At 57.8% G+C, this 21,088-nt stretch overlaps 2 protein-coding genes across 2 annotated transcripts; one reads left to right on the plus strand and one right to left on the minus strand.

Moving 5' to 3' along the window:
- The first annotated feature begins 647 nt into the window (after positions 1 to 647).
- On the plus strand, positions 648 to 12,716 carry PMM1 (phosphomannomutase 1). Its single transcript, XM_059816697.1, has 8 exons — positions 648 to 842; positions 949 to 1,066; positions 2,007 to 2,083; positions 2,287 to 2,378; positions 4,709 to 4,808; positions 5,649 to 5,724; positions 8,711 to 8,826; positions 9,652 to 12,716. The coding sequence occupies exons 1-8, from the start codon at positions 648 to 650 to the stop codon at positions 9,772 to 9,774; spliced, it is 897 nt and encodes a 298-aa protein (XP_059672680.1). The 3' UTR covers positions 9,775 to 12,716.
- Positions 12,717 to 14,834: 2,118 nt separating this feature from the next.
- CSDC2 (cold shock domain containing C2) lies at positions 14,835 to 15,875 on the minus strand. The gene is made up of 3 exons (XM_059817113.1): positions 15,649 to 15,875; positions 15,255 to 15,377; positions 14,835 to 14,997 (listed from the first exon to the last, which is right to left on the minus strand). The coding sequence occupies exons 1-3, from the start codon at positions 15,846 to 15,848 to the stop codon at positions 14,835 to 14,837; spliced, it is 486 nt and encodes a 161-aa protein (XP_059673096.1). The 5' UTR covers positions 15,849 to 15,875.
- Positions 15,876 to 21,088: the final 5,213 nt, after the last annotated feature.

Genomic DNA, 21,088 nt, shown 5'->3' on the forward strand with positions numbered 1-21,088 from the left:
CCTAGCTCAGCACACTGAGCACTGTCCAGGGAGAGAAGGCAAGCTAACTGCTGAGCAAAAAGCATTGAATGTTCTACGTAGGTTGTTTTTAATGTCGGAAAATGATTCAGGAATTATTGTAGGAGATGGCAGCTGGGCACGCTGTCTACCATTACGTATCAGGCCAGCATAATATGGAGCTGTATGAATATGATCTGACCAGATTGTCTGATCAAATCCTAAATGACTCGTGGGGTAACTGCTGAGTGGGTCAAAGCAAAAGTTACTGCAAGAAATAGATTTGGCTTTGTGCAGAGGGGTGGAGACTGAAAACTGCACTTCTCCAGTGAAAACATTAGCTACTCACAGCATCCTATTAGAAATGCAAGGTGAGGCATGGGGACTGATCGGGTGAATGCGCGCTGCTCCTGTCCCCTTACTTAGGACACAAAAAACCCCAGAGGAGCTGAGCTTACTATGTAGCTCAATCCAGACCCCCAGCCCTTAAATTCGGGGGGGCACTGCGAAGCCCTCCCCCAAACTCCCAGGTCCTCCGTTAGGGCTCTGAAGCCAAGGATTTAATGAAAGAGCTGAAGCGGGGAAGCCCTTCAAGACCTGCACGTTAAGGGATCATTGGAGGGACCCTCGGAGGCACGGGGGTACGGAGGATGGGTTGGTGGAGGGGTTTCCGCACGTTCCTGCCGCGGCTGCCCGGGGAGGGCGGCGCGGCCGCCATCGCCTCCTCGGCGCAGTCCCGCCTCCCGCTCGCAGAGGCCGGGCCGGCGGCGGGGATGGCGGCGGCGGCGCGGGGTCGGGTGCTGTGCCTCTTCGACGTGGACGGGACCCTGACGCCGGCTCGGCAGGTAGCAGGGCAGGGGGGCATTGAGTTTTTGCGGGGGGGGAGGGCCGAGGTCAGCATGGCGGAGCGTGTCCCGCCGGCCGCGGCCTCACCCGCCGCTTCCCCTCCAGAAAATCGAGCCGGAGGTGGACGCGTTCCTGCGGGAGCTGCGGGAGAGGGTGCACATCGGCGTGGTGGGAGGCTCCGACTACGCCAAGATAGCCGAACAGCTGGGGGACGGGGACGAAGGTGAGGTGCGGCCGACGAGGTCCCCCGGGGGCCACCTGCGTCCTAAATCTGACCCCAAGCCTGCCCCTGGGGCGGCTGGCCGTGCCCGGGCGGGAGCCGTGCCCGGGCGGGAGCCGTGCCCGGGCGGGAGCCGCCGCTCGGCTCCGTCTCCCTCTGCGGAGAGCAGGCGGGGTGCGCAGCCCAGAGCAGGCGGGGAGCGCAGCCCACGCCGCCGGCTCCGGCGTCGGGTTTGTACGGGCTTCATCGGGCTCTGACAGCTTCCACCCCCCCGCAGCGGGCAGGAGCCCCTTGCAAATTTTGCCTCCCTGCTGCTCCATGGTGGGGTGTTCGGGCGGTTCCTCATCGTGTTCGAACAGGGACATGGGGGAGAGGAGGGAGTGGGAGGGAGGGCGAGGGGGAAGCCCCCTGCGCCTTGTTTTCCTTCTCTGGCATGGACGCCAAGCGTGGCTGGGCTCCGAGCTCTGCCTCCTGCCTCGTTAGCGGAGGGAGGCCGAGAAATTCCCGGCTGAGGCTGATCGCTGAGTCGGCAGTGCTGTGTGTCTGGGCTGCAGGAGGGGCTGGAGTTAGATAACCAGTAACCCCAGCACCCCAGCACCGTGGCAGTGGCGAGGGGAGGAGAGAGAGCAGAGTAACATGCATGTGGTTGAAAGCCTGACATTTTGGACCCCTTATCTTCGTCCTGCCACTGATTCAGCCCGTGACCTCGGTCAGGTTGTTTCCCCCTGCATGCGTCAGCTCCCCACCTGTGAGCAGGAGATAATCTCCTTGCTCACTTTGCAGAGAGCAAGGAGGGTCGGGGGCCTTTTGTGGAGCACGGGAGATGTGGAAAGTGCAGTACTAAGGAACTGGAAGGATGGCTCACTCAGTCCTGAGCCCAGTCCTTTTGGCCCCTTTTCCCAGGCAGTACTCATGTTCCCTCTTTTGTCTCCTCTGCCCTCAGTCATCAGTAAGTTTGACTACGTCTTTGCAGAGAACGGCACAGTGCAATACAAGAACGGACAGCTGGTCTCCAAGCAGGTAGGTCCAGCTCCCGTTGCAGCCATGGCTCTCCTTCCCCGTGCCCTGAGCATCGTGGGGAGCAGCGCCTGGCCCTGGGCCAATGGGCAGCCTCTTCTCTTCTTCCCAAATGCCAGATCTGAATGTCCCACTCCTCCAGGTCATGTTCTCGGGTGGGCTTCACGGGAGGTCAGACATCCTCCTCACTCCCTGTTCTCCCGCAGGCCATTCAGGACCACTTGGGAGAAGAGCTGCTGCAGGATCTAATCAACTTCTGTCTCAACTACATGGCACTGCTGAAGCTGCCCAAGAAACGGTAATGGTCCAAGCCCATGCAAATGGCAGTCATGTCATGGATTTCTAGGCAGCTCTGGGCTCCAGAGCTCTCCTAAGAACAGCTGAGCTACTGAGCTTGTCTTGCTCCAGGTTTTATCTTAGCACCTAGAGGCCCTGTGTAGGATCACTATCCCACTGAGCTGGGTACAGTGGGCAAATAATGGAGGAGGATCTTTGTTCTGGAGAGTCTGCATTATTTTTTAGCATAATGCCTGCTCTTTTGCCCCTCGGATTTTCTTCCCTGCGAAGCAGAGTACAGCCACTGCATGTATCAGGGTACAGCTACTGCCTGCATCTCATTTAGGACAATAGTACCAGCTCGTTACTGGTCAGGGCATCAGGCATCATTGGTTGTATGAGTTTCCAAACAGATGAACAATGGCTCTTAAGATGGGAGGTCTGGTGCCTGAGCATACAGTTTCACACTGTTTCTAACCCAGTGTTGCTTGGCACCACTGGTTATAGGGATGGCCCTGCTCTGCCCCCAACCGTGTGTTCCTGTCTGCTTCCCCCCATGAGATCCAGCAGCCACCGAGTGAGTTGGGTTGGTACACCTCCTCTGAAGGAAGACTAGGCCACTGCCAGGAAAGACAAGGGTAGTTTTCCATTGGATTGGCTTGCCCTGTTACCACAGAAAGGAGAGAAAGGGAACAGATGGCATGAAGGTGGAAGGGGAGAGCAAGAGAACCTCTTTCAGAGGCAGCCTGCAGTTAAACCAGCCTGGGTGCAGTGTCAAACCACCCCTCAGACCGCGGTTTCACAAATGCTTGAAGCTGGTGTGAGGCAGCAGGGCTGTTGAAAGCAGCGGCTCTGCCCTCCCCTTGCCCTTGCTGGTTTGTTCTGCTCTCCCCTTGTGTTTGTACGGTGAACACGAGCAGGCGAGCTGTCTGGTTGAAATTAAGCTGGTAAAAGTTGCTAAACTGTGATCCAGATTAGAGGCCTGATGTGAGTTACCATGTGGCAATACAAGGACCGGTGAGAGGGGCCAGGGTGGCTCCTTGCGACAGGACTGCCGGCTGAACATGCTCCCAAAAGTGTGGGCTGGGACCCAGAACCCTCAAGGCTGTTTGATTGCCTCATTGCTGTCTGGTTGCCCAACAGCCTGTCGAAGCTTCAGCTCCCAAGTGCCTCTCTGGATTTAGGCTTATGGGATTTCTAGCAAAGCAAGGACTTAACCCACATCTGAGTCTTGGCCTGGGGCAGGAGCCACCAAACTCTTGGTGCTGCAGAGGTGCTGCTCCCAGGCTGCAGGCATGGCTGCCCGTCTGCCCGTTCCCCATGATGTTCTTCACTGGGTTATGAGAGAGGAGGTGGAGAGTTTTTCCCCCAGACTCAGAGTTGTAAGCACTTTATCACAGGAGAAACAGCAGGCAGGGCTGAGAGGGACATCAGAGGGTTAATGAGTTCAGGGCTCCTCAGCTGCCCAGGGAAGGGGATCTCCCTGCTCCAGCTCGGTTTCCACAAGAATTTCAGTCTGTTTTCAAATTGGCAGTGCTGCCGTCTCCTGTTGGTTTTGCCCCACCAGTGCTGGTACCTGTCTGACCCCTCGGTGAGCTATTCCAAGGTGATGAGCAAACAGAACTGGCTGGGTTTATAGCAAAGAGAAAAGAAGGGAGTAGTTTTCTGCCGGCTTAGTGCTTTGAACCAGCCCACCGAGGAAGCGGCAGAGTAGTGATCCCAGTGCAAGGAAGGTGAGGGTGGCAAGCAGGAACTGGGTCCTGTCCGTGCAAGCTTAGATAAGAGTTGCAGTCAAAGCTGCAGGGGACAAACGGGAGATACAAAGGCCCTGCAGGTCCTACCTGATTTGTGTCCCATGACGAGGTCCTGATTGCTCATCAGCCTGCCGCTGGACATCAGCAGTGAGTTACACCGAGCTGTTCCATCCCACTGCCCCAAGGTAGTGCCAGCTTCACCCAACACACCCGATGTTTCTTAAAAGCCTCCAGGGGTGGAGATGCCACAGTCTCGTCAGGCAATTGGTCCAGTCCGGGCAATAGCTGTCCTTGCAGTTATTACAACTTTCCTATCATCTCACCTAAGCTCGTTGCTTCCAGCCTGTCCCCAGGGCACACAAGAACTGTTTATTCCTCTTCTCTTACAGTCTCTTTTTATAAAACTGAGCCCCTTGGCGACCTTAAGCAGAGTTGTTGATGCTTGGTCTCTGCCTGAAGTGAAGCACCCATGTGTGGGCATGGCTTCTCTGCTGCATGTCCCTGCGGAGACTGCATGCCTCACCGAGCAGCCATTCCCCTGGGAAGGTCTGTTTTTCTCTCCCTGTCCCAGTAACCTTGTGCCCTTGCACACCCACAGAGGAACCTTCATTGAGTTTCGCAACGGGATGCTGAACATCTCCCCCATCGGACGGAGCTGCACACCAGAGGAGCGAATCGAGTTCTCCGAGCTGGACAAGGTAGACGGGCCAGACTTGGGCTCGCCCTCCCCTTTGCTGGTTTTGCACCACTGCAGATCTCGGGTCTTACCTGCTTCCCCCACCCCGCAGAGAAAGGAGCCCAGCTCCAAGCTGTGCACCAGGCCAACACATGCAGCAAGGTGGAGACAGGACTAGGAGTCAGAAAACCCAAGGAGAGACACAGATGAATGGAAGAATTTTACTTTATTGGGGACCACCCATGCAATGGGGTGGCCAGCAGGATTCCTTGTGCTATGGGAGAGCCCCAGGGAATAAGGCACTTATTTAACAGCGTGTTTCCTCATTTACAGTAACCAGAGATGGCCCAGCAGCTGTCTTCTCTCTCCCACTCTCCCAGCCCCAACAGAGCTGGAACTAATGGGCTTTCTAGACTGGGATGGCCAAGGCGGATCTGCTGGGCAGATCTCTGGAGCGCTTGGCCCATGCTCACAGCAGTTTTTGCCTGGGAGAGCTTTCTTGGGGTTGAGGGATCAGTTGGACTTCACAAGAGGATTTTAAGCAAAGTTGGAGACTTTGGGTTATGAACTGGGCTTCTGGGAAACTGAAGCAGTTGCATTTCATTGCCAAGGAAGGGCTGGGATCTGCTCTTCCCAGGAGCCTGCTGGAGCTGCCCTGAGCTGGTGGTCTTTTACACAGATACTGGGCAGGACTAGTGAAAGCTGGCTAAATGGCATTACACTGGGGCTTGGGGCTGGTGGGAAGGGAGCAGAGCAATAAGCCAGAGCTGCCCAGCAGACAGCTTACAGTGGATTCTGGTAGACTGTCAACATCTAATTATTCAAACCCTCTTTCCTTCCCTTTCCTCCTTCTCCTCCGCAGAAAGAGCGGATCCGAGAGAAGTTTGTGGCAGCCTTGCAGAGGGAGTTTGCTGGCAAAGGTCTGCGTTTCTCTCGAGGTGAGTGGAGGGGGCTTCCCTGGCTTTGCCTTGGCCTCCTTATCATGTTTCCCATAAAATGCTGGGAAAGGGAGTGAGAATCCCAGCTGTTCCCTCTGGGGACCTGGAGACCCCGGGAAGAGCAAAAGGAGCTTCTAGTCTTGGAGAGATGCCACAGGGGCATCACATTCACATCCGTGGCAGGGCAACAGGAGAGAATAAACTGTCCTGCAGATTTGCCTCCCTGGGAATCAGCCAGACAGGTGGGTTTCTGTCCCGTGACGTTATCCCTGCCTTAATTTCAGTTAGCTCTGCAAAGCCCACCCCTGCCCAGAAGGTCTGTTCTGGCTCAAGCATCAGCAGCAGGGTGGCCAGCAGAGCTCCAGGCACATGCACTCCTCTCTAGGAATGAGACAGGAGCCTCATGAGTCTCTTGGCTCTGGGGTTTTCTTGGGAGGGTTGGCTACAAGGGAAACACCTTTCTTCTTGGAGGAACTGCTGCCGAGACACAAGGAGTTTGCAGCTTCATGCCATGGGCTTTTGCAGGGCCACTTCTTGGGGCGGCTGTTACAGCCAGCTTACCGAAGATGAGGAACTAAAGGAGGGGCTTGAGCAATCCTGGGGGTCTGGCCAGGATGGGGACGAAAATGAGGGTGTGCAGGTGGTGGGGCTGATGCTGGAAGAAAACCCTCCACAGAGCAGATGGGTATGTGTGAGATAAGAAGGTGAGATGTGGCAGCCTAGCCAAAGGGCAAGGGGATGATGAGGCTGGGAGGTGGCAGGTGACACCCCACTCTTGCACCCAGCATAGGCCAGTACTGAGGGTTTGGTTCTCTGGTTCTCCAAGGGCTTTCCTCCTGAGAGCCTCCTCTTGTCTTCAGCGTCCTGCCAGGGGCATCCTATGCTGCCCACAGCACTGACACACACTGTCACAGCAGAGAAAGACAAGGTCCCTGCCACCATGTCCCTGCAATCATGGGGGTCGAGAGCAGAAAAATGGGCCTTTCTCCTCTGACTTTCGGAAGTTGCCATGAAGAGACTGTTGTGTAAAAGCATAAAGACAAAGGGAGCTGCGGGCCCCTTGCTCCTCCACAAAGAAAACGCGGGGTGTCTCAGGTCAGGCATCCAAAAACAGGGATGTGCGGAAACGGGGCTCTTGTGCCAAGCTGGCTCTGCGTGCCTTGTCCCAGGCTGTGGAGGATGCAAACTCCAGAGGTGGTAGGAGATCTCCCTGCAGCTCCCCAGACCCGTGCTTTGCCTAGGTGAGGGACAGTGATGGCTGTCCTCCACACCACCACTTCTCCCTTTCACTTTCTACCCTCTCCAGCTGGCATCAGGACCCCCTTCTTGCTGCCCATCTCTGTTTAAAAGTCCAGAATGCAGCAAAATGCAGTGTTTTTCACAGGTAAATGGCTTTGGATACAAAACCAGGAAGGATTTTAATGAAGGCAACCGAGTTTAGCTCCTGTTCTGATGCTGGCTCCTGCTGCGAGCCTGGGGGCATCCCCGTCCCTGAAGTCCTAGGGCACTTGGTCCTGTCCATATCGAAGTGTCCTGCCTGGGGCATCCTGTCTGGTAGTGAATCCTCTGCCCTGAGCTGGACACACAGGCTCCAGCCCCGACTCCTCAGGCTCCAAGGAGGGTTGGTTTGGGATTCCCAAACCAACAGGGACACCTCAACCAGCCAGGGAAGAGAGGAGCACGGCATCAGGAGGTGCATGTTTGAACAGCCCAGAGGATCGGTGCCTTTCCTGCAGGACCATCCCCTGAGGGTACCTGTCTACTCACCCCCTTCCTAAGAGAGGTGGGGTTGTGATTTATGAACAAGGAGAGCGTGAAACTCCAGGATTGCTGGTGGCCCAGTAGATTGCCTGGAGAAGCAGGGGGGGCCCCTTGAAACCAAGAGGAGCAGAGACCTGATCTGGCAGGAAGAGGCATGTCCCAGCTCAAATCCCTGTTCCTCTGGGCTCCGAGCGAGACCCAAACATATGCGTGCCCTAAGTTGCTGGCTTTGTTTTGGGAGGAGGGTGTCACCTGTGTCAGTGATGGGACAAGGGATTGGCTCTGCAGCCTGTGCATGCAGCGGGGCAGCTTGAGAGGATGGGGAAAGTGCTGCTTCTGTGCACCCCCAAAAGGCAGCACAGTGCTGGGGTGAACTCTGCCTAGTCTAAGAGCAAGGGCTAGGAAGTTCGTTAACCCTTGGAGGCTGCGGGTGTCCACGTGCAAGCGTATGCATGCTCTCTGGGAAAGCTCCCTTACCTTTGTACATTTGCCCCGTCTGCCTTGGTGCCCCTCCAGATGTTGGCAACCCACACTTGACTCTGGTGGTGAGAGGTAACAGGCCAGGGTCGTGCCCCGATTATGTCAACGGGTTTGTGGTACCTCCATGGCAAGGTCCTTGGTCCTTGATCAGCATGCAAAGCCTGCTCGGGGCCTGCAGTGCAGCCAGCTGGGACCCCTGAGCTCTGTGGTGCATGGGGTTTGCTTTGCATGTGCAGGATGCTGGGAGCCCCTGGTCCCTGTAGGGTTAAGGAGTGTCGGAGCAGTGGTTGTAGAAGGGCCAGCGATGTCCACACAGGAGCCTAGGAGAGAGAGTGGTGCCAGTCTCTGAGGACATTGTCTCCTGTTGGGACACAGAACATGCTGATGCTATCTGCAAGGCATGACCCCAGATCTCCCCCAACAGATGCATCTCTTGGGACCTCCCACCCCAGCATCCCCACCTGCAGCCTGCTGGTTCCTGCTTGCCTGCCTGCCTGCAGTCAGGGGAGCCAGACTGATGTCACTCCGGCCTGTTGTCATAGGAACAGCATCTGCCACTGTCTTAGCCACATGCAGGAGAGGCGCAGCAAGGCAGAGCTGGTGCCTAGCTGCTGTTTGCAGGGGGTGGAGGAGTAGTGTCCCCGCACACGTTCAGCCCTCTCCCCTCCTCCTGCCTGTCTCGTGGTGAGGGGACACCCTGCCAGCTCCCACCAACGTTGCCTGATGCCCTCCCTTCTGCTGGCAGGTGGCATGATCAGCTTTGACGTCTTCCCGGAGGGCTGGGACAAGCGCTACTGCCTCAATGTGCTTGATGACGAGAGATTTGACACCATCCACTTCTTCGGGAATGAGACAACCCCTGTGAGTAAGCCCCGCTCGCCCCACGCACGGCCGCTTTCCCTCCTTTGGCCTGGCAAGCCTGCGTGGAGCTGCCCCATCCCGGGTCCCGCAGCCTGTGTCCCACTGGTGGCTGACACAGACCTCCAGCAGTGCAAGGGGGAGAGATGCTCTTGTGCAGCGTGTGTTTGCGGCGGACTTGTGATGGCGGCAGGCCCACTGGGTCGTGGGGAAATAGCCCTGGATTCCCTGTGCTGGGGAGGAGGTCCACCTCAGCATCTCTTTCCTCCCCCCAGCATCCTCAGGAGGGGAACAGCCACTTCTGCAGCCTGAAGGACCCAAAACACAAGGACCCAAAACATGAGCCCCCAGCACTTAGGAGAGAGCTTTGCAACAGCAGGAACAGCTTCGTCTTCCCTTTAGAGTGGTGGAGGATGATGCTCCCTTGCTGCTGTAGACCAGCTTGGTCATCCACTCGGCTCTTTCCAGGTGGTGGCGACCTCTGCCCCCCAGATGTGCCCATGCTGCCTTCTGCTAGCCCCTCCACAGGCAGGGCAGCGGTTAACCCCAGGCTCCCAGAGAAGCTTTGCTTGTCTAGGACCTTCCCCATCCTTTCTAAGCTCTTCCCCTGGCACTGAAGAGGGGAGGCAAGAGAGAGGAAGCAGGGCTCCCAGCCCAGCCTCTTCTGCCTCCCTGGGCCAGCAAAGCCCTGGCAGCCTCTTCCCAGCAGGACCCTGCTTCTCAGCTGGCGGCTCCCACCCAAGCTCCTCACAGGACAGAGAAAGATGTGGATTCACGGATCAGGATGGTCTGTCAAGACCCTGCTAATGTTTTCCCTATTTTCTGCAGGGAGGGAATGACTATGAAATCTATGATGACCCCCGCACAGTGGGACACAGCGTCCAGTCCCCCCAGGATACAGTCCAGCGATGCCGTGAAATCTTCTTTCCAGAGAGAGCAAACGAGTGCTGACTGCCACGTCCCCGCAGCCCTGCCCTGGCCCCACCCTCTCCCCCTGCCAGGAAAAGCACCTTCATTTGAGGAATCTGCTCAGGGTAAACCGAAAAAAAACCACTTTCCAGAGCTGGTTGAGGATGTAACGTGTGAGTGCGGGTGGTTGTGCAGGAGGGGGCCTTTGCTGAGCCCCATCTATGGCTGGGGCTCGTGGGACCAGACCCTCCTCACCTCCAGCAAAACTTCTCTCTTGACAGTTCAGGCTGTGGTGGGCAGCGATGCAGATGTTTTCGTGGTCAGAAAGCATTTGAAAGGGCCAGTCACGAGAACGTGTGTGTGTCCATCCTGTGCTCCCTCCCCTCTTCCCTTCTCTTTCGCTCTGTTTCTCTTAACACTTGTGCACGAGGGAACATGCGTCTCACCTTTCTCTCCCCCTTGCACCTTGGCTGGGGAGAATGGGGCTGCTGAGGCAGAGCTGCTCCGGAGCAAGAGGCGAGGAAGGCTGTTTGCTCCAAGCCTGTGGTAGGAGGCTTGTTGCAGTGTTGTGCGTCCTAATGGGGAGGATCACCATGTCCTCCACCTCTGTGCCACACCGTGCCAGTCCCTACAGGTGACCTTGGGAATGACAGTTTTAAAACAACAACTCCTGCTCTTAGCTTTGTTCAGGTGCATGAAGAAACTAATTCTCTCTTTAGCTTACAAAATAAATGGCTACCGTGGGTTTATTTTCCATGTTCTTCAGAAGTTGTCAAGTCTGACCTTGCCTGGCGCTGCTGGAGGCCCCTGGGTGCTTGGCGTGTGCAGAGCACCCTGCGGAGCCATTGGGGGCAGAAGGCTTCCCAACAGTCTTCCCACCCGCGTGTCCAGTAGGTGTCACAGATGTGTCAGTGTAAAACCTCACCCAGGGCATTCATAACAGACCAAGTGCCCGCCCTTCCCAGTGCTCAGCTTTCCATCATGCTGCCAGAGACATTTTCATAGAGGGCCAACACAGGCCAGACCTGGTTTCTAGTGCTGATGGAGGTACACACGCAACAGTGCCCTCCAAGCTTGCTTTTCCACCCCATCTCATCCCACATGCTTGGTTTAGGTGGTCACCTTTAGAGACGCAAGTTCTCCAGTGCAGCTGTCACATGTCCTCCTGCTCCTCTCTTCTCTTGGGTCTTCGTGGATTGCAAAACCACATCTGTCCTTTGGCCCTTGACCTCCTCCCTCACATTGCCCCTTTATTCCTGGACGTTATGCTGGGGTGCGTGACTGCACCAGTGTCGCTAGTCACAACTTGGTGCTCAAGAGGAGCTCAGGGATGCTGTCCAGGGAGATGTCCTGCTTATAGCTCCCCACAGCACACGTCTGGTGTTTGTGGACCTGGAGGGTGCCGGAGGTTCCTGCAAAAGCTCCCCACATTGCTTCCTGGGAGCCTTTCTTAGCACATCCCAGCTGGTATGGCACTGCTCCGTCTCTTGGTCTTGTTTTCTCTCCTCTTTTTCTCCTGTTCCTGCTTTCCTCACTGTTGCTCTTCGTCTCCCACCTAGCAGCTGGTCTGCAGAGAGAAGTTTCTCAGCTGGCTGCTGCCACTTAACCAAGGGTCCAAGTTCCTCAGGCGAGATACGTTGGTGCTTTTAGACCCAGGGCAGGGCTCCCATGTTGCCATGGGCAGAGTCCTGAGTGGACCTTGGCACTGCTGCCTGGCCGCAGGCGCAGGAGCAGGGGTGCTGCATGACCAGCACTGGCGGGGTGCTGTCTCCACCTGACTGCACCTCTTAACTCTACAGCACATCAGCTCTGAAATGCATCACATTTGCATGAGTGCACTAGTCTGCCTAACATCCGGAAATCCCCAACAAATGCACAAATTCCTCTTTCTACCCAGAGAAAATTTCTGCATGGGAGAAGAGGACCTGTTGGGGAAGCCTGGAGGCAGGGTACCCTGTTCGTAGGCCACTGGTTTTGACCCTCCACTGCAGCCTTCATGGAGGAATCGTGTGTTTTGTGGCCCCTCCTTCTCTGTTTCACTGTGGATCAGGTTATGTGTGGGTTTGGGGGGTTTATTTTTCCTGTAAATCTATTCAGTCAGCAGGATCTCTAGAGAGCTTAGTGGTGGGTGAAGAGCAGGGCCTGGCCCTGAAGGCACGAGGCACCGTCGTGGCCTTGGGGGCTGAAATGCCTTGAATATTTGAAGGGAAGGGCAGGCTCTGTCCAAGGCTGCTCCTGATGGCAGCACGTCCCTTGCTCAGGGTGGTAGGAGTTGCAGGGCAAGCAGGGCAGAGGCAGGGATGACCTTCGAGGCACCAGCCATCGCTTTCTCTGCTCAGGAGCTCACATGTGTATGGGTGAGATCAAGTTCAGGAACCTTCTCCATTCCTCTCTCTGTCTTAGACCAAGCTTGGGCTACTTGAGGGCACCTCTCGCCAGGAGACCTTGTCCTCCTGGAAGGATGATGAGGAAGATGGCATCAGAAGTAGCTGGGGCAGCCCCAGGGTCTCAGAGCCACAGAATGGTTGAGGTTGAAGGGACCGCTGGAGGTCATCTGGTCCCACCCCCCCTGCTCAAGCAGGGCCACTGAGAGCCCCGGCTGCCTGCCCTGTGTTTTTGTAGGCAGGGATAAGGCACAGCGCTGGGGTAGGAGCCCTACACCTAAGGGATGGTGCACACCTGTCTCCGAGACCCCTTTGCCATTATGGTCCTCTCCTGCTGGGTGCCCACAGACCCCTTTGCCATTATGGTCCTCTCCTGCTGGGTGCCCTCGGTGTGAGTGGGGGTTTCTCCCCGTGTGTGCATGAGCGAGCAGATGTGGTGGGCCCCATGTTGGGGACTGTCGTGCCATATGGCTCCGTATCTGTGTGAGACAGGCGGCTCCTGTCTGGCTGATACCAACTGTTAAATAAAAAATATATTTAAATACATATATAGGTATATTAAAAAAAATAAAATCAATCATATTAAAGCTACAACATGCAGCAGTTGGAAGCAGTGTGTGCTTTGTGCCAGGCTCTGCTGTGGTGAAACGCAGCCAGATGGCAGGCAGCTGCACTTCGAAATCCCCACAGCAGCGGGGGACCAGCACCAGTCCCGGTCACCCCTCCTGGTGAGCAGCAGCCAGGCTGTCCCAGGCTCAGGGTCTGCTCCCCCTGAGCAAGGCTGGAGCATCCTGGGACCCCCTGGGACATGCTGTGCAGAGGTGGGTGAGCCTGTCCTTCCATCTGGATAAATCCCTCGGCACTCTACGTCCTTTACCTGAGAGAGCCACTGGTGTCCCCACTGTGACACACGCACACAGGACAAAGAGCTGGGATGGGCAGGGCTGATGGGAAAGTCACTTTTAATGGTTTATTGCCAATGTTACAAAGGTCGACACACGGTCAGACAGGTGGGAACCACAATAGAGATGTAAAAACACCAAGTCTAGAGTTTTAGTTTATTTCCAAAAAAAAAGAGAAAAAAAAAAAAAAGAATCAAACAAAGTTTGCCTTGGCCAAACTGACTGCGTGTCCTGGAGATGCCTGGGGCCTGAGCCGCATTGCCACAGTCCATGGGTGAACCGGGCTTCGGGTGGCAGTTGAGATGGGCTGTGGGGTCCTGGGCCAGTCCCTACGCCAGCCTGGGCTGGGGCAGCGCACAGTGGTCCTCCCGAATCCACAGGGCCCCAGCTGTCCTGCGTGGCACCAGCCTTGCCCCCTCCTCTCCCCGCTTACGGCAGACCCCTGTCCCCACCGCAAAATTGTCAGCAAGAAAGGTGGAATACGCCCCTCTCCGTCAGTGCTGAGGACCGGCAGCACCAGCAGCTCCCACCAAGTGGGTGCCTAGGGAGCCGGCCGTGGTCACCCACCCTGCTTGGGGGGCTGCTTGCCCTGCTTCGAAATGAACCCCTTAAGATGCTGATAATTTCCGAAGCATTGGTGCAGGCACCATTTCCCTGGGGTCGGGTCAGGCCCAGCCAGGTGCATGCCGCCCCTGTCCCGCTGCCCTCTGCCCTGTCCCTCTCTGGGGCTGCGGGGCCATGCCTGGCCAGGGTATGGCGGAGAACACCAAAAACGAAATTTGTGCTTTGTATACGAGACCCTGCCTATGCCGAGGGGCTGGAGAGGAGGTGGCTTCTCTCTCCCCACAGCCGAGGCTACTCAAACCCCTCAGCCCCTCGCCCCCCCCCCGGCAAGCTACAGACGTGCACACGCACGCATACACACACGCGCGCGCGTGGGAAGGGGGGTCCCAGGGGGCTGGGGGGACAAGGGCAGAATGAGAAGAAGGCAGCCATCTCCCCAAAACCATGTCAGCACCGAGCCAAGAAAAGTGCATTACAGGCCTGCCGGTGGCGGGGAGCACGAAGGTGCCAGGTGCACCCCTGCCCCACACCCAGGCACAGCCCCCTGGGCACAATGCCAAGCACCCCCAGCACCCTGCCAGCAGCCATTTGCCCCTTAAAACTAATTTTTTTCTTTCTGTAAGCCACTTGCCTCCCCGTGGCACCGCTGACCTGAGATCTTTTGATGGAGGGACGTGGTTCAGGTGGGTGCCATGAGCTGCCAGCGATGGGGACGGGTCTCAGCCACCCAGTCCCCGCACAGTGATACGCTGCCCCACGCCACCCCGTTCCCCCCCCCAGCACCATGGCATGCCCCACCGCTGCCATGCTGTGGGCAGCAGAACCAAGCAGGGTGCCCATCTTGCCGGAGCGGGATTCAGGAGGTCGAGCTGAGCCCCCTCAGCCTCCCCGGGTTCCCTCCTGTTCTCAGCACCTGTTTCAGCCCCAGGGCAGCTGTGGGGCCAGGGGGTAGGACTGGTACGACTGCTCCCCATGGCCTCAGGGGCAAGGAACGGGACATGGGTCTCAGCGCTGCCCCAGAGCTGGGGGGCGGCAGGGGAGGGCTCTGCTTCCCCTATCCCCCTCGACAGACACTTACAAACACACACAGAGAAAGGAAACCGTAACCTTATAAAAGACACCAAATGCAAACGCCTGCATGTTTTGGGGCAGCCCCAGCCCCATCGCCACCTCGGCTCCCCCTGTGCCCCCCACGAGCAGCCAGGCAGGCTTGCTCCATGGGGCTGAGCAGCCGGAGGCCCCCCCCAGGCACCTAGGAGCCAATGATCTGGCCAGACCATGTCTCATGCTTCGTGTGGGGTGCCAGGTTGGTGAGGACCACCTCCACCGCCTGGAACTTCTGGTTCTTGGGAGGGATGGGGCAGACCTTGTACGTCACCTCGTCCCCCTCCACCGGGACGTACTCCCCCTCGATGCTGCAGGAGAAGAGAGGAGAGGCAGTGGGGCTGGGGCCAAGGTCTGGACCCCCGCCCTGGACCACCCAGCACCAAGGAAGGCACCTGACCCACCGGCTGTGCCTTGGGAAAGAAAACCCACCGGCGACGGTGAGTAGAAGACAGGCAGAGCCCCACCCCTGCCCCATGCAGACATCCCCAGCCCATGGGTCTCCAGCCCCATGCTGATGGCACGGCTCCCCCAGGGTGTGCTGGCACCGCACGACCCCCGGACTTACTCAGACACGTGGACGAAAATGTCCTCTGTGCCGTTCTCAGGGGTGATGAATCCATGGCCCTGGGAGCGAGAGAACTGCTTGCAGACGCCCTTGAAGATGGGTCCAGCGGAGGCACGCGCTGTCCTGCAGGAGGAAAGGGACAGAGATGTCTCACTGGCGGCACTCGCCTGGGGGACAGCACGGGGAGAGGTTTGCTTTGAAAACATGGCGTTCCCTGGAGGAGCTCAGGGCACCCACCTGCAGTACCCCGGGCAGGTGGGTGCGGTGATGCCGGGCGCCGTGATGGCGCCACGCACCAGGCATAAAGGGTTCTGCAAGCACTGCTGGTGACCGTGGTCCCTGCTCGGCTCAGCCGGACAGTCCCAAGCCCACTTGCCACATGCCAGGTACTTACGCTGAGTAGGTCCTGGTCCTTTTGGTGGGGAGGGGGCTAGGCAGGTCCCGCAGCAGGAGGTTGCCCCGTTCCCAGATGCGGCTGCCCTCCCGCTGGAAGGGGAAGGTGGGCCACACCGGTGACTTGGGGGAGTGCAGGGGCGGCACTGCAGGTGGGGCGCTGGGGTCCGATGACATGGTGGGGCTGGTGGGCTCCTCCATTTTGGTGATGGGCAGGTGGGCGGCAGGAGAAAGGGTGTCCAGGCACGCGGGTCTACTGCCTGCGACCTGGGGAGCAAAGTGGGGGGTGATTACAGGTCCCCCGGGGGGGCTTTTGGCAGGGTCAGTTTGCTGTCAGGAATTGTCCCCTCTGCTCCTGGCCCCACATCTGTGGGGGCAAGCAGCATGCCACCAGCCTTTGGTACTGGGCACCACCCCCCAGCACTGGGAAGCGCCCCAGGAAGACCGTCCTGGCTTGGAGCAACCCGGGATGTTCCAGCAAATCAATCCTGAGGGAAGGAAAGAGCCTGGTTTGTGGCTTCGTCTTTCATTTTCCAGGATAATCCCACATATTAGAGAAGAAGTCACTAAAAAGCACACACTGGGAGAAGGAGCAGCTGAGCACGGGCTGCCATGGGCAGGGACCATTTTGGGAAGGGTGCCCACGCAGTGCCAGCACACCCAGGTCCCCAGCCCCAGCCTCTGAGATCTCCACCCAGCCTGAGATTTCTGCTAAAAGGGTGAAGTAAAAAGGCTGAGACAACAGGTAGGTCAAAGTCAGGAGTCTGAGGTCTCCCCACCACTGGAGGTTGCCTCAGCACTATGGGATTTAGGAGGCAACCCCAGCCTCAGCCAGCGGCTCGCTGCCCGCCTGAGCACATCCCTACTGGGAAGGAACACCAGGAGACTACTGCAGGGCCGCTGGCAGCACACACCCCTCGGGCTCCTCAGACGAGCCACAACACAAGCACAACCTCCTGCTGGTGCAGTCATCAGGCTCCGGTTTTTGGCTGGCACCATGCAGTTTGCAAGGAGTTAAAGCCCCTTCGGGCAGAAACCCTGCAATCTTTGGCTAGGAAGGATGTGTACGGCATGGCCTGATAGCTAGGTTGCCTGCAGAAGAGCAGGAGCCAGAGCAAGTGTGGGCACTGCTGTCCTTGATGAACCACCCCGAGCATGAAATTGGGGGGGGTGTGCATTTTTAAGCCTCCCAGCAAGATGTTCGGGTGAGTGGCACTGCGACCACTTGCTCAGAAAGCCTTTGCTCTGCTGATTTCTCTTCCCATCAGTTGCTGCATCTGATGCCAGGTGCCTCTGTCTCGGGGTGCCCCATGCCAGCGGCTGCTTGGGGGTACTGTTCTTTGGGGGTGCTGGGTGGGGGGCTCACCTGTCTCCATCACCCCTCAGGCTCAGGGATTTCCCCATCGCCTGGAGCTGACGAGTCCGACATCCCATGGAGTTACCATCCCCTTCCCCGCCACCCCCTCCAGCCCTTCCTGCCCCACTGGGGTGTGCAGCATCTTTTGGGACGACAACTGCACGCACCGGGAAACCCGGAGAATATTTAATTTGGTTTCTGACTCATCTGCGGCCCCTTGAGATGTGGAGGCCCTGGGGGCATGTGTGAAAGGGGGTCACCTCTGCTCTGAAATTAGCAGGCACCAAGGACATGGGAAAAGGTTTCTAGAGCAGCTGAAGTTTCGGGGAGGGACCAGGTGACTCCTGTTCCCCTCGCCCACCTCCACTCGCTTCCCCTGCCAGGGGGTCTGCCTGCCACCAGGTCCCGACTGCTGCCAGTCCATCTTTGGTGCCCATCCGTGCCTCAGCTAGTGTCCTAACAGCTGCCCCCTCTCAGCCCTGCAGAGCTTCACCCAGAGGTCCAGCTGGCAGAGGCCACACTAGAGTCCCACCCCAAGGCAGAAGCCACCATTTTCCTCCTGCCCTCCAAGACAACTTCCAGCCGTGGCCGCAAACCCCTCCGAAATGTCTCTCCCCTCACCAGCTACCCAGCCGCCCCGCACCAAACCCTTCATGAGCTTCAGCGGCTCCTCTCTGCCATGAAGCAACTGTAGCACATGTGCCTGCCTTTTGCTCCGGGGCCCACCCTGCACCAGGGCTGCTCAGCTCCTGGCCTGCAGGGCTCAGCACCTCCCGCCTCCATGCCCAGGCTCAGCATCTTCTGCCCCTGTGCCCAGGCTCAGCATCTCCTTCTCCTGTTCCCAGGCTCAGGCTTACGCTCACCGTCTCCTTCCCCCATGACCGAGGAGCTCGGAGAGGGAGCACCCAAGAGAGACACCCAAAAGCTGGGGCAGCCACCAAGCTGCTTCTCTGCTCCCATCTGTGTCCCCTGTCTGACTGCTCTGTCTGCACTGGCAAGCATCCTGGCCGCTTTAGGGCAGTAAAAAACTGACGTGGTCCCCAAGCGTCACTGCAGGATCTGGCACCTTCCCAGGAGGTGTCAGGGCTGGATGAGCAGGACGATTTGGGGGAAGGGGCCCTTGGTTCTCTGCCACATCGTGGAGCTGCCACCATGAAAATGGCTTCACCACAGTGTGCCTCCTCTGTGCGTGCTTTTGCTGAGGAGGCCTTTCAGTTCCCCCACCAGATTAGGGACAATGAAGGGTATTTAACCTGAATAACGATGCTTGGAGCAAACTATTAGTATGCGGAGGGGGTTGGTTGGCGCCAGGAGAAAGAGCTTCCTCCAATGGGTCCAAAAGGGGCTGGGAAAATAAAAGTTTCCCAGAGGCAAAAGAAAAATAAGAGGCGAAAGGGAAGGGGTGTGCAAGAGCATGACCCTTGCAGGGACAAAATGATGTGGGCAGATGACATGGCAACCAAGAATGGGTTTGCCCCAGGCTCACCTGTGGGACCAGCCCAGGGTGCCCTAGAAGGCTCCCTGGTTCAGGGGACGAGTGGGAGTGGGGAGCAGGAGCACGCTGGGCATCGCTGGAGGAGAGGAGGCAGACAGCCTGGTCCTGAGGCCCAAGGGCGGCAGCGGGGGATGCCCTCCTGGGGCTGCTGTTTGCCCCCACGAGCTGAGCTTGCCCCATGTGGGAGAACGAGCTGGGCATGATCACCCACAGGCACTTTGGGGGGCTCCAGCTGGCCCATGGGGATATGGGGGAGAGCCCTGCCATGGGGCAGCAGCTCACCGGGCTGAGCACGGGGACAGGGCACAGCAAGGCTGTGGGATCCCCGTACTTGGGGATATGCAACCCCCCGGACACATCCCTGCACAGCCTGCTCTAACTGAGGCATTGTACCTAACTCCTGCTTGGAGTGGGGGCTGGAGCAGAGACCCCCATCCTGTGGCTATGCCAAGGCTGGCTTCTGCAGCTAGCAGTGCTCTGCCCCTCCGCAGTGCCTGGCTTGAGCACCCCAAATTTGTGGGTCAGCCTTGGGGCCCAGCAGCTGAACACCCAGCTTTGCCGGTGCCAGTGAAGCTGAGGCTGAGTGGGAGCTTTGGCACCACGGCAGGGTCTGGGGTGCTATCCTGCCACCTCATTCCTCCTGACAGTAAACAAAGGGACGGAGGAAATTAAACTCATGGCAAAAGCGGGCTGAGACAAGAGGGGAGACACGAGCATGTCCTCACCGGTGTCTCCTCCCCTTCCAGCCCAGCCGGACAGCAGGGAAAGCCTCTCCTGTCCTTCTTCCCTCCCTGTGCCCCACCCCACCATCATCCCCCCAGCCCTTTCTCCATGCTGCAGCCCCAGCAGGCAACAAGGAAGCGACCTGGGACATGGGAGGCATTTTCCCCCTCTCCTCCATCGCCAGCGGTCATGCTAACCTCTGCTGGGGCTGAGAGCATCGCTCCCCACCTCGGATCTCTCCCAGCGTGGCAGACACCACCCACAACACCGTGTCCACCCCACACACATACAGAGCGCAGGAACGAAATCCGGGTCACTTGAGGAGATGAGCAGAGGCTGCAGCAGCCCGGCTCTGCTGCGGGGCACGAGAAGCCTTTCCAGCGTAACCCCCCCCATCCGCTGCTGCTGCCGGACCTCCACCTCACTCCTCCCTGTCTCCCCTTGGTGGCTTTGCTCTGAGGGTCCCCTGGGGTGACAGTCCTCTGAGCCAAGGATGTATGTAAGCAGCACCAAGCCCAGCGCTGCCTGGAAGGATGCTCTTTGTAAAAAACACACCCCATTCTGTCCATCTTCCCCCCTCCCCAAAGAAACCATCTAGGAGCAAAACCCCAGAGCTCTCTGGTGACAGGGTTTCCTTCGCAGCAGCAGCTACCTTTGCCTTTGTATCTTTTAGAGGGCAGGCTTCCAAGCCAAGCTGACAGTCAGGAGCACTCACAGGCAAACGCAGGAAACCCAGGCCAATTAAGGCAGACAGGCAGTAGACACATCAGCTTTTATCTCGAGATCCAAGTACCCCATTCATCACCAGCAACTGAAAGGTCTGCGATTTATCAAATAAAATCACTGTCTCTCTCCCTCTCTTTAAACCCAAACACGCTGACTTGGGTGCTGGCTGTGACCTTGTTTAACTAAACAGCCTTTCAAGGTCCCCCAGAAGTGGGGAAGCAGCCTTTTAAAGAGGCACCAGCCTCTGGTCTGCCACTCCCCATTCATTAGCAGCAGCGAAGAAAAACCCCTCATGTGTCCCTCAGCCGGGTGGGGGAATACATATTTAATTGGCTTAATCGCCCTCAGCGAGTCAGCCCTCCCGCGCAGCGCTTCTTTGTGCTCCTTCCCATCCACCGGAACCCCTGGGCTGCCCAGGATGAACAGACGGACAGGCAGCCACTCTGACAGCAGCTGTCATGCTCCGGCTCTGGACATGACCCCTCGGCTGGCTCGCTGTCACCTTTATGGGCCGTTTCCTTTCATGCCACCGTGTCCCTCTGCAAATCCCTGGCTCAGATGCTGTCTGCCACCATGCTCTGGTCTCCCGAGTGTCGCTGCCTCCGCCGCCCCAGCCGAGGAGCTGGAGGTTATTTTCCCTCCGCTGCCTTTTCCAGTGAGCTCCTGCACGGGCTCTTCCCTGCCGCTCGCCATCACGTTTTCTCCATCCCTTGAGACTGCCAGTGGCCCCAGTTTAGGAGTCAGTTTTACCCCCCTGCTCCTTCCACCCCAGTAGCAAAAAGGTCTCTGTATGTCAGAAAGACACCCCATCTCCACAGCCAGCTGCCAGCAGCCATCTCCTCACCCCACAGAGCACGGAAAGCGATGTTCTGGCCCGCCGCCATCCTTGGGGAGGCTGATGCCCCCCCCAGACCCAGCCTGTCTAGACACGGGCTGAAACAGAGAAGAGCTACTACACCCCTCCAGACGCCGGAGCGTGTCCCCAGACCTTGACGCAAAAAACAAAAATCCCATTTTTCAGCTGCTTGGCACATTCATGCGCCAAGGGACGCGACAACAATGTGGTGGCCAGCAGAGATACTGAACTGTAATCTCCCGGGGGGCTGCTGTGAAGGGCAGGAACCAGCTGGGGAACTGGGA

The sequence above is a fragment of the Gavia stellata genome, chromosome 4 (genome assembly GCF_030936135.1).
Source record: "Gavia stellata isolate bGavSte3 chromosome 4, bGavSte3.hap2, whole genome shotgun sequence".
In the NCBI taxonomy this organism is placed as follows: Eukaryota; Metazoa; Chordata; class Aves; order Gaviiformes; family Gaviidae; genus Gavia; species Gavia stellata.

Bases quoted from the DNA above. Each gene is read 5' to 3' on its own strand.
- CSDC2 (XM_059817113.1), bottom strand. From the start codon at position 15,848: ATGGAGGAGCCCACCAGCCCCACCATGTCATCGGACCCCAGCGCCCCA. The intron at 15,378-15,648 runs GTAAGTACCTGG...TTCCTCCTGCAG, and splicing joins AGGACCAGGACCTACTCAGC to GACAGCGCGTGCCTCCGCTG. The intron at 14,998-15,254 runs GTAAGTCCGGGG...CTTCTCCTGCAG, and splicing joins ATTTTCGTCCACGTGTCTGA to CATCGAGGGGGAGTACGTCC.
- PMM1 (XM_059816697.1), top strand. From the start codon at position 648: ATGGGTTGGTGGAGGGGTTTCCGCACGTTCCTGCCGCGGCTGCCCGGG. The intron at 4,809-5,648 runs GTAGACGGGCCA...TCTCCTCCGCAG, and splicing joins AGTTCTCCGAGCTGGACAAG to AAAGAGCGGATCCGAGAGAA. The intron at 8,827-9,651 runs GTGAGTAAGCCC...TATTTTCTGCAG, and splicing joins TCGGGAATGAGACAACCCCT to GGAGGGAATGACTATGAAAT.